Source organism: Sinohyriopsis cumingii, unplaced genomic scaffold (assembly GCF_028554795.1).
Source record: "Sinohyriopsis cumingii isolate HCF-2022 unplaced genomic scaffold, ASM2855479v2 utg003142l, whole genome shotgun sequence".
In the NCBI taxonomy this organism is placed as follows: Eukaryota; Metazoa; Mollusca; class Bivalvia; order Unionida; family Unionidae; genus Sinohyriopsis; species Sinohyriopsis cumingii.
In genome coordinates, this window is record NW_028316406.1 from 54,378 (window position 1) to 67,500 (window position 13,123).

Below are 13,123 nucleotides of genomic sequence, written 5' to 3' on the forward strand. Positions count from 1 at the left end.
GTACGAACAGATACTCCTCTTTAGAGAACACCGAGCAGCTGAATGTTCCAAGGTGCTCGTTCTTAAAGATAACTTACGCATCTCACCCCTGTCTGCGTGAGTTTGAGTCTCGAATAGGCCAATGTGGGTATTGAAAAAGCTTGCTAAAACAGCCACGTAGCTCAGATGTTTCTTTTCCCGGTGTCTTCGCAGATTCTTCCTAAACTAAATATATGAAACACCATGTATAGCTTACTATATGCTAATATATGTAAACAGGCTAGAAGCCTGAGAATTTATATACAACATAGACTGAAGACATTACATGTATTTTATTCAATATTGTTTTCACTGTAATGACTTCATTAGGATTATATTAATTCCTGACGACAAAATTTTTAAATAAAAACATATTGGAAAAATCCGTACAGTGGAATGAAAATTTATTATGTAAAATGAATTAGTTGATGAAAAATGGCATACTATCAATCGTCTCTTCATATTCGCTAATAATTTGTTATAATTACATACCCATTTAATGACACATGGGCCATTTCCAGTACCATATATGTGTTCAACACATTTATGTGGTATATTGGAAATATAGATTTACTCTGACGTCAGAACTCTCAAAGTGTAATTGAACCGAATCAAGATTATAAAAACAGTTGTATGTATCTTTCCAAGATAAACATTTTAGAAAGCATATAACAGAGGTTATTTAGCAAAAACAAATCTTCATTACTTTTTCGCTTGAAGTCGGGAGAATGGACCTTCTTGTGACATTAATTGAATGCTGTCAACAAGCTACACGTACTTTGTGGTATACGTGTAAATAATTATTTAAGTCGTTTCATTCTTCTTCTCAGTGACAACGTAGTAGATTATAAAGATCATTATTTGAGGTATTAATTGTCAAACAAACAAAGCATTACAACTCGCTAGCTCAGTTTTCAACTCAGAAAAGTTCATTTGTCAAATACAAAAATAAGAAAACAGAAAAAAATGAACGTTGTTTAAAATTCAAGTACACTGTCCGCAAGTACAAATGTAAGGCACGTTCATGACCCTTATTGTCAACAAGTGAAATGACGAAAAATCTGAACACAATACAAAGATATTACCAACAATTATTAATATGAAACTTTATAGAAATGTAGATATTAGGACCCTTTTAAAGTTTCACCGCTGTAAATCCTCGACTTATTTAAAGGATTAATCTGTAATCTGGTAAACATTTCTTACTGAATATAATATAAATCCTGTGTTGCACTACTTACTTCGCAACATATTTCAAGTGAGTGCATGCCTCTGTCTAACCATGATACTTTTCGAAGGATTCAAGATCCAATATATACTGTTCTTACACTATTGGCATCCATACCAAGGTTTATAAAGTCTATACATAACCATTTCTCACATCAACGATTTAAACAGGAAAGTTTACTTTACGAATCATCAGTTTATTCGTACTTGAGGATAGGTGCATTTTATTGCTCAAATATCTCCCATCTGACAGTGGTGCATAGGTTATAAATCAAACGTCATCACCTTTATGTTGTCTCTTCTACCTTGGCTACATATATACTTTCTATTACAAAAATATTTGAAAATGGTAATGCAATTCGCAAGCACATTCTATCTTAAATATAGACAATTGTCAAATTCAAACGAAACCTGCTGTCATCGCATGCTACAAGCATAAACACGTCTTATTATGCTTCTTCCAGAAAGTAGTATGGTGCCATTGCCATAAGAACAATATACTTGAGGTCCAATACCTGTTCCCATAGTAATTAGTGTCAGGGGCTAAGTTTTAGGTTGCATATCTTTAAAACGTTTATACAAAGTTTGTTCTTTATCTTTCTTCCAGATTTCTTTAATTCAACATCTTCTGTCAATAATAAATCTAGAGTTTTATAAACATAATATACATATAAAGAGTTGACATCATCGTGCATTCTATGAGGAGCAATACAAAACAGAATGTTTTTAACAACATTCATTATTATAAGATCTGTTCGAATCCAGTCACTTCTGAGTCGTATCTCATCATATTTGAGAAGAGTATTTAGCGTTGACGATCGAGAGGTTGCAGCTCTTAATAGCTACTAGCATGACAGTGTGTACTACACAACACAAAATCTTTCTGATTCAAATCCTTTACCTCAAGCAATAATATTTCGAAATCCATTAGCATACATCAATTTTCAACTTTTGTCAAAACTTTAAATTCGGTGCGAAGGTTTGACCGAAAGTGCCAAGATTCCGGAAACGTTATGATTTAGTGTTATCTTTTCTGAATAATTCCTGGAAGCTCCATAAATAGGTTTATAGCTTTCAATCTACAATTTGGAACACTTTAAGGAATTCAAGATCTTTTTCCTTCCGAGAGGGTGCAAAATTATTGACTCTGCATTTCTTGAATGGCCGGTAACATTAAATTGTATCAGTGTGTGTGTGTGTATGAGAGAGAGAGAGAGAGAGAGAGAGAGAGAGAGAGAGAGACAGACAGACAGAGAGACAGAGAGAGGGACAGACAGACAGACATACAGAGAGAGAAACAGAGACAAAGAGATGGATTTCATTACGAAATTAAAAAGTAAAACATGGACAATTATAACAGTGTGTATTATTGTAAAGGAATATATATCTTCTGTCTGTCTGTTTTTCTGTCTCTCCCTCTTTCTCTCTCACTATCTCTCTCCCTGTATATATATATATATATATATATATATATATATATATATATATATATATATATATATATATATCTGATCAGCAAAATGTTTTCTTCCACATTGATAATAGCATGTACATGCTTGCATCTAAGTCTTGTGCAGCACTGTAACGTTTAATATAGATCCAAATGACTTAGGAAAGGAATGCAGTTTACTCTTTGCTGGTATTAATGTAAATGTCACTGGAAACCGATTACAGGAAACTGAATAATGTGAGGATAATCTGAGTGGATTTTACTAGTAAGACGATGCTTTAAAAATAGCAATAAACTACAAAGTGTATGCTAATCAATTTAGCTTGACATATTTTGCAGAGATAAATAAACTAAGCTGTTTAGAACATTGCGATGTGTCTGTCCTTCCTTTTCTCGTTCCATGAAGATAAAACTACGAGTATCGGAAGGGTATCGTATCCGTCATCAAATACTAGTTATAACGGAACTCGTCCTCAACTGTCGCATGCTGGAGTCAGTCATCGGACATCCATATAAGGCTCCACATGAGTGGCCTCTCGGATGTCTTCTTTTCTTGGCAGATGAAATTACCAAACCATTTCCAGCAAAGTCATAATTAAAAGTTTCAACACACTTAGAAAGTCTGTTTGCTGAGAAAACAAACAAATTAAAGAATGTATAAAGAGTAAAAATTGAAAATGATGCTAAAAAATCCCATCGTATACCGTATATAATCCAGAAAAACAACCATTTCAAAGATGTTTCAGTTCTCTATCTCCAGGAAATATGTTTTAAGAAAACACTTGTTCATGAATTTGGTAGTACTCAAAGAAATGTAACCGGTTGAAATCCCGAACAATAGCTTCATGTTGCCCTGCAATAGTTCATGTCCATGATTGGGTATGCTGGCACGTGCAATAATCAAAGTGTCGAAAGGTGTTAGATGGTAGAGAATTTGCAATTTAATTATAAAGTGTTTAGCAATTTAAAGTATGTTGTAGTATGTCGAGATAAAAATGAAACGTCTTCGATAGATGCTAATGAAATTTACTTTCGCGGTTCAAGTCACTGCAACGGATGGGAAAGTTGAATTCATTTTTAGGCTGTAGTCTGTAAAAAGAATCTAATTATGTCTTGCTTGGTTGACGATCGCACATAGACAAGTCAGCTCTTGATGGTGATTGCCTGTTTACAATTGAATACCTGGAGAAGGAATCAGCAACAGTATCGTCTTCCCTTGTTTTCATATTTGCAATGGTATCCGTTGTAGTATTCCGAGTTTCTTCATGTGATGAAGCTAATCAAATCTGTCAAGAAATACCAGGTTTGTACCAAAATAACAACTATCTTATTATAACATATCATATGTTAAACAACACTGTTGTTATTAGTAGGTAGAATACATATTCATTCTATCATAAATAATACAAACACATTCTGACTTTGAATCCTCTTTCAAATTAAAATGTTTGAAGAGCATGAACAAAGTTACGTGTCTTAAGGTTTTGTTGCACTGAGCATAATGCGCCTTTTATTGATGTACTAAATTGTATTGTATTGTGGGAAATATATTGAACTCCATTAAGATTTATTTGTCTTTCAATACTTAATATTTTCTACTCCAGAGTTTGAGAGACTAGGTACTCCGTTACACGCATTAGCAACAGTGAACATAAAAAACGAGAAAATGATAGACGAGTTGTTCACGTCAATATATTTTGTCTCATTAACATCCCTGCCATAAGTCAAGAAGAAAAATAGTTATATTGCCAATAGAAGGACATGCATTTTCTCAATGTGTCTTCTTAAATTAGTAGGATACTTATTCAGTATTTCCTTCCTTTCTTCTGGTGATTCTCCTCCCTGTATATTTCAGGATTCATGGTATTGATTTAAATACAAATATTCTAAGTTTTATAACTTTTTCAAACAATGTCATTTCTGTATATAATGTTACAATGCAAATCTTACTGTATCTCGTTCACTCTTACTGTCTCTCTTTCTTTTACATTCATCAATAGGAGCATGATTTGTTGACTCATGATATTGGGGTAAAGGATGGTATACGTGATTTTGCTGCCAAAGTCCTATTAGTCCATACATTGCATCCCCAGTGTCGATAGCCTTAATGAGTGGACTATATGTTAATTTTGTACAAAATATGATTTAAATACATACAACATTTCGTAATGTTGGACGTAATGCCGTCTTGCTATGGCCACCCAATTTAAAAAAAGAAACATATTCAACTTCAGCCTGAACATGAAAACAGTCGATCTTCAAAACATTTCGACATCAAGTTTCTATATTTTACACTTAAGAATCTGATATAATACTGTACATTGTTCATTTAGAGCCATTAAACGTTGTTTAAAACTGATAGTCCCCGTCTACCCATTGGGATTTGCTTATAATGTATGACTGTTGATAATGTCATTAAATTATGTTTTTTTTTTTCTCCACATAATGATGCAATCAATGCAAGTAATGTAACCATACGTAGCAGCAACGGAAAATGAAGCATAGCGAATTCCAGTCTTCACAGAATCAAAGGTTGTGGGAAGCAATTGCCGTACAATGGCTCCTCAAACAAATATACTCGTATAATATTAATCATGCTGTGTTGGCACAATCATACAATATTGTGAATCTTTATAAACCTTTCCTATTATGTTGAGTGTTGGAATTTAAACATACACATTTCTCAAAAGAAAAACGAATTGTTTGTTTTCTGGATTTTTAAATACAATTAGCACCATGCATTTGTCACTAAATTCAGAAGCATAAACTAAGATACTACTAGTTCTAATATAAAGATTGTTTTTTGTATTATTGGAAATTAAGTTTTAAAACAATCTGTTATCCTTTTCCCAATGCTACAATGTTAAATTACTATTATCCTACTGCGTAAGGACTCTGTAATAAGGAATGGTTGGCAAAGTTCTAAACCTAATTCCTCTACTGGCTTATATATTGTATTAAGCTTTTCTTGTATACATCATACAAAAGAAACCAATCAACAAATCTGACAGAACTAGATTACATGTTATAACGTTTATGTCATAAGTAATTATTTTAGTTCGTAACGCATCCGTGCATTTATTTATATATCATACATTTATTGCAATTAGCTGATTTTGGATAATTTATTTCTGTAATTCTTTATCTGGTAGAAAGAACTATTAGGCTTGATGATTCTACAGTTACTTTTCTAACTTGGATTAAACTTAGTACGTATTTAAGAAAATGCTGCTACAATTTCTAGCATACGGAAGTATATTAGTCAGACAAAGGTAGTAGTTGAACTACTTGTATGCAAGGCATTATTATCTCGACATTCACTAGCATACACCAATTTTCATATTTCGTCAAAACTTGTAGTACGCTGGACAGGTTTGACAAACAACTGCAAAGATACCTAAAAGATCCTGAGTTATTGTCATCATGTGCGAGCAAATCCTGTACACTGCCTTGACTATGTTTATTACTTTCTATACCTCTTCAAACATCACCGCCCGTCTCCACCCAAATATTCTAAGCTGTTGGTAAAGTAAGTGTCGCACACAGCGTCACTTCTCATGAAATTATTTTTCTTTGACATGATATACATAATGAAATCCTCATATTCCTAGCTTTATAATGGCTGGCTTTAAAACTATTGAATATCAAAACACTATGGTAATATGTAACTGCAGCAGCTAGAATTGCATAATGTTCACAGGCTATATACAGATGCAACACAAAGAACATTCATTCTACAATTTTGCAACAATTCCAATATTTTTAGAAATCCATGATGTCTTTATTTCCAGTGAGGTTTGAACTGATTGCAAACTGGATTTCTTGAACGGCCGATAGCTTCGAATCGTCTCCACGAGAGAGAGAGAGAGAGAGAGAGAGAGAGAGAGAGAGAGAGAGAGAGAGAGAGAGAAAGAGAGAGAGAGATAGAGAGAGAGACAGACCTAGAGAGAGACAGAGACAGAGACAGAGAGAGAGGGAGAGGGAGAGAAAGAGAGACAGAAAAAGAGAGAATGAGAGATAGAGACAGAAAGAGAGAGAGAGAGGCAGATATAATATTTCTGAACCACCAAAATAGGGTACATTTACATCTTCGACAATAAGTAAAAACCACGATGCTGATAAATTGTATTCATTTATTGAATAATACACTATATTCCGATGCAACATAAAACATGAATTTAAAAGGAACCTCGGAAAACTATAACATTTATTACTGTATACGAATCACTCCCGCTTTCCTTTGCTTCGCTCTGTCTATGTATATATATATATATATATATATATATATATATATATATATATATATATATATATATATATATATATATATATATATAATATTCATAATGCTACGCATATATTTGTCACCTGTCTTCAACATATTATGCTTCACTGTAACTTTTAAATGAGATGAAAATGACGAAAAGTCGTTTACTCTACTTTGGTATGAATGTACTTATCACTGGATACTAAATGCACAAACGTAGGTAATTTGAGAACGACCTGAATGGATTTTAGCTGTAAGACAATGTTTTAACGACACTAATAAACTACAAACTGCATAATAATCAATTTTGTTTTCATTGCTTTGGAGATAGAAATGAACCTATCTATATTGAGCACTGTCACCTTTATGTCTGTCCTTTTTTCTTTTTATGAAGCTTAACTATGTTTATCTAAAGGGAATCGTAACCATCTTCAAAGACGATACTCCTAACGAAACTCCTCTCGAACTGTCGTACGCTGGAGAGTTTATATTATTGTTCCGTAAGTATTTCGGTCTGATTCGTACTTAAGTTCGTAGAGGGGTGTGGCATGTCAGCCTGTCATTTGTTTTCCACTTCGTCATATTGATGCAAATGATCATATTCAAACGCAGGTTCTGACTGAAGTGTTTCACATGGTAATGGTAACACGGGATGCATCAGAACTTTGATTATAGTTGACTTTGCAGAATCTATCCTTCGTTTGCAAGGATGTTTCCCTTTTAGTGTGACATTGACCTGGCTTTGCACAGGCGTGAGATCAGCCAGAGCATATTAAGTATTTCCGTCAATTGTATGTCTTATCTCTGTGTTTTTGAACCTGTAACGAGAACTGTTGGCGGTGTTTTTTCTTCCCTTTCTTTGTGTCAGATGATTACTCGTAGTCTTTGGTACTAAAAATGACGAACGACAAGACGTTGTTTAGTAGCATATATTTACATTGATCAACAAAATACCCCTCAAAGTTTTATAAACGCAGTTTCTTAGTGGTCAAGTAATGTTTACACCATACTACCATTTTTCAACGGCTGAGAGTTCTAGCTGAACAACCGACCAGTCGGCTACACTGTTGATTATGCAAATTGTGTGTTGCTGTTATGTTGTTGCGATATACATATATTCAACCTGCTAATTATCATACATGAAGAGATATATAAACATATTTATTTAGCGTGATAATTAATGTTAAATATAAATATATAATTCGCAAGTTTGTTCAAGTGATCCAGCCCAACGCTACTTATATAAATATGTCATCAATGTTTTGTTTTTTTGTTATGTAGTTCTTTATTTTAATATATTATATTTGTCTATGTTAAAAGCGGTAATATTTACTAATTCTAATGAAACTAGTCCATCAATTGTAATTCTCAACATTTATCCCACAATACGCCTGGAAGAAGTTGTGGCACTATAGTTAGCGCATCGGCTTCGTGAAGGCAATTATTGCGGCTAAAATTGAGCCCAAACAAGATTTGGTAGGCAGCAATTGTTTATTTCTGGTGAGAAGAATGTGCTCAAATTTACCATTGCTGTTTATTGGCGAATAGTTATTCATTTATATTCAGTCCATCATAGTGCTTCACACAATATGACGAATATTATCGCTATAGGTTTATAAACATATTTTCACATTGAAATGGATTTCATCGATTCTCTCTTATAATAATATAGTACAAGGAAAATGGTTCATAATCTGGTTATAGGACTATTTGTTCTTACTTTTCTTTCCTTGAAGCATCTGTAAAGCTTTCGCTAACAAGCCAGCCGACACAAGTAAGACCACCACTGCAGAGACGAAAATCCATTCTAAGATATCTGTAATGGAATAGATGCTTTCTTGTGTTACAGAGTAATAGAAATGGATAAGACATATTTATACAAATATGTCATCGATATACCAAAAAACAATGACAGATTAATATGTAACATATAGAATGTATTCTTAAAATAAATTATATTAGTAGAGACAATTAATATTCATTTTTGTCCAGTCTATACATTACAAATCACAAATAATGTCTGCATTTGGATGCAAAGCCTTACAGTATAATATGAAAAGAATGAATGCATATAAAAATAAACTTACTGTCCGTATTAGTTTCATAACTTTGAACATGACTGGAATTTTATGTATTTTTATGAAAATCATAACTTAATGAATGAATCAAGATCTTTATTTTATATTTTTCTTAAACTACTTACAATGTTCTGCCTCAGAGCTCAAGATTTTAGGGGTGAAAGATGAGACGACATATCTATCTGTAACTTCTGGGCTTGATGTGGTGTTGTTTTCTATTAAAAAGGACATACAATAATATGTTCTTTTCAGATTAACTATTTAATATTCTTAGCTCAGAATATTATCACATTTTCTTTGGTACAAAGACGTGTTGATAATATTTCTTATTTTCTTTTCAAAGTTTCAATATCAGTTCATCTTTCAACACACTTTAGGTTAGTATAGGTACGGAACAATATAGTCCACTGAATTCATTGAACCACAAGGCAAACATGTTATTCATTTAATAGTATTACCAAGAATGCAGAACATATGTCGACGATAAAATTAAAATTGTTTTTTATTGTGCAAATAAAACTATAAAGATATATCCTGTATATTAATAACATTTAATTTCACATTAACTATTGCTTCATACTGCATTTGTTATTTGGTTTAAGTCATTACAGAAACGAAACTACTAAACAAGTATTTACTTCTTTTTGCAACTAATTTAGATGTTCTAAATCAAAGATCCATTTGTTGTAGATAAATTGATATATTGTAAATGATACTAAGATAAAATCATTAAACGAAAAGGAATGAGTATATTCTTGGTCGATATGTTCTAAATCATGTCCTCATGATGCAACAATTTACTGAGATTAAGTCATTCTTTATTTCCCGTATTCATTAAACATATATGGTCGAACATAATAAAGCAAACTGAATAAGAAGATAACCTGTGGGTAGTCTAATTGTGAACATCATGTTGGTTTTGTTAAAATGACTGAAGAGACTCTTAATTATACTCAGTGGTAATGGATACAAAATATCAAATACCAAGCTGATAGTCGGGGTCCATACATAAAGTTAATCAATTAGATGCAATGGTGCACACAAACCTGAGTATAATCAATGTTTCATTTATCGTATTTCATTCGAAATGATCGGAGAATGAGCACATATTACTCGATACAGTACCAGACACAATCATATGAAGACTGGTGCAAATAATTGCAAACTCGCATGATTATTTTTGTTGTACTAAACGGTTATAAATTAGTTATCGTATTTCTTTTCATAAAAGATGGTATGATTTCTGGAGAAAATATATGTGCAAACAAAAATACAAAATGAAAAAGATATAATGCAATAAATTAATTGTGTTTAGGTATAAGCCGGATACATTTGTGTAATTTAGGAACAATAAATGTGTTCATATGTATCAACACAAGCATGAGTCAAAAGGCAAATTTAGAACACTATATGGTAAATTACAGACCGTTTTTGTTTCCAAGTGCCATCTGATAATCGCGAGCAAGGACCGATGAGAGAGAGACATACCGGCAGAGAGAGAGAGATTGAGGGGGAGAAAAAGAGAGTTTATCATGGCTAGCCAAAATAATTTTAGCAAAAGAAACATGATCGTTTTGCATACTCCTATCTCGTTTTATACGAGAAACTACTGAGAAAGGTTTCTGAAATCAACGATAAATGATACTATAATGTCCTGCCTTGGTTTCGATTTCCAATCGATTATTGAAAATATAAGTTTGCAAAATCATTTATTACAATTACTGATAAAACATATTATGAGTTTCGTCGTTATGTCCCAATGCAACACATATAGAAATCATGTTATTGGTTTAAGCTGACTCAGTCAACCAGGCGTCACCTGCAAAGAATGCGCTATATGTAACAGTATACTAAATCGTTGCATGCCGCGAAAAGAATTAACACTAGAATCCTTTTCTTATTCGGGGAGATAACTATAACTTAAACACGTCCTTCTGCTAAGACCATAGGACATTTTCACTTGGTAGTTTTACAACCTTAATTCTGGTGAATAATTTACCTAGTAAATTATATAATAGGTACAGTTCCTCCATCAGACAGTATATATCATTGCTTCAATTGGGAGGTAATATTTACCTTCAAACTCCACAAAAACGGAATCCATCAGGATCTCTATGTCGCCCCAGGCAACATACATGCCCATGTCTGTCAATGTTACGTTTCGAATGGTGAACGAGAACTTGCTTCCAGTTAATACACAGCCTTCTATTCGATCCATATACAGGCTTCCAACCTCTGTATAGTTTTCGCTTATCATATCATATTTTAAAACCAAAAAATGTAGTCTATTTATCATCATTTCAATTTTTATTGAAGTTACAGTCGTCATATTACAAGTGAAAGAAAGGATCATGGGTTCATTGTTTTGTCCAAGTAGTCGATGGCCTACAAAATATACAAATTCAATAATTTGTCAAAACCTGTATACATTATCTACTCTGAATCTTACCATTATCCCTCTGTAATGACTGACTGAATAATTATCAAATTGCTATACAATAGGGCTGCTTTTAAACATATAATATGTTTATTTCACAACATAAAGTTCGAAATAAATTAAGCAACTCTTACCAGGCACTTATAAACACAACTGCACAAAATATAATATTCATTTGACAAAAAGTTTTAGTATGTATGAAAGCTAATTCGAAATTGCATAGATTAAATATAGATGATTTCAATGGAAAACGAAAGTATTATTTATTTGCATAACTACCCAAATCAGTAACTAATAAATCAGATGACGAGAGCCAGAAAACAACAGAACATGCATTTAATTTAAATATAGGACACGTAATTGTTGGATACTAACTGCAAGTGCATACAATGAGCAAGTTGACAAGACTAGACAATTAAGATCGTTTGAACATTAAATGAAGAGAAATAGCAAACAACCATGCAACATAATCCTACTCATAATCTTCCTGAACCATACCCTCTAGCTAGTTATAATCAGAATATGCATAACTTTTCAACTGTTTTGGCGCGTGGATGTGACGAGTTTGCATGCGAGATTCTAAATTAACTTACGTGAAACAAGAATACTTGTTTTTCCTTTTTCCAGAGAATTCTCGATGACTGTATAATTTCCACTGTCCGTAAAACTGACATTTAATAGACGAAAACTGAGACAACCTTTGTTCCCTTCGATCGCCTGTATTCGGCCAGTATAATTTATGTTAATAGATATATTGTCAGTTTGATTCTTTATTTTTTTATACGTCATCACATTTGTGTGATGTAGTTTACTGGTATAACCAGAGAAGGTTATTTCTAGAACATTCGTTCGATTTATTTCAAGTTGATCAATGTGTATAGTTACATTTTCTCCTCGACTGTGTGTCTTCGGTTCCCAATCTGCAAAAGAATCTCAGGCTGCAATATGCCTTAAATTGAATAATGGCACTTCTATTCATTCTTGATAATATAAACTGATATAATCCTTAAGTTCCAGTGCTTTAGAATACAATTTATATTAATGATTTCATCGATATTGACTGATCTGTATTATCTGCTAGAATGTCCCTCAACTCAAGTCTACATATATTACATTTAGCATTTATACAAATGTATCTCTTTGTTTCCAAGAAGGTCTGATTCGTTTCCGGAGCATCTAAACAACTGAGGTATGAGGTAATTTGTACGTAAGACCGTGTTGTAAAACTACAATGATTTCATTTAGCCTTTGCTTACATAATTATGCGTCCATGTTTATGGAAAGATAAACATATCGAATTAAATATCATAATGCACGTTTCGTGAAATATCTATTCTGTACAATCATATTCTAAGGTGTGAAAAATGCCAGGTCAGCTTATTTTGAATTCTCCCTGCTGATTCACTTATGTATTTATTTACTTCTTTACTTCATATTTAAACTGCTCCGGTGGCTCATCGGTTAGAGCGTCCGGCGTGATCCGGGAGGTTGTGGGCTCAATCCCCGGCCGAGTCATACCAAAGATGGTAATAACAGCTGCCTCACTAGGCGCTTAACATTAAGAGGTTAGTGTTAGAACTGGTCGGCATAGGTGGAACATCAGGCTAGATGTCTTCGGCATGATGCTCCAGTGCTAGACATCACTA

The 13,123-nt window shown here is 33.1% G+C and overlaps 1 protein-coding gene across 5 annotated transcripts in view; it reads right to left on the bottom strand.

Moving 5' to 3' along the window:
- Positions 1 to 2,778: 2,778 nt before the first annotated feature.
- The window catches only part of LOC149769859 (uncharacterized), an 11,364-nt gene continuing 1,019 nt past the window's right edge, over positions 2,779 to 13,123 (bottom strand). For 2 of the 5 annotated variants that reach the window (XM_089949728.1, XM_089949727.1), the window contains exons 3-7: positions 12,071 to 12,397; positions 11,117 to 11,425; positions 9,166 to 9,255; positions 8,683 to 8,778; positions 6,811 to 7,853 (exon numbers count right to left, since the gene is read on the bottom strand). In XM_089949728.1, the coding sequence (XP_089805854.1) occupies positions 7,735 to 7,853; positions 8,683 to 8,778; positions 9,166 to 9,255; positions 11,117 to 11,425; positions 12,071 to 12,397 (941 nt within the window). In that variant the 3' untranslated portion in view covers positions 6,811 to 7,734. Of the gene's footprint in view, positions 3,982 to 6,810; positions 7,854 to 8,682; positions 8,779 to 9,165; positions 9,256 to 11,116; positions 11,426 to 12,070; positions 12,398 to 13,123 lie in introns of those variants that run through there. The other 3 variants (XM_089949730.1, XM_089949731.1, XM_089949729.1) reach the window with 3 other exon arrangements.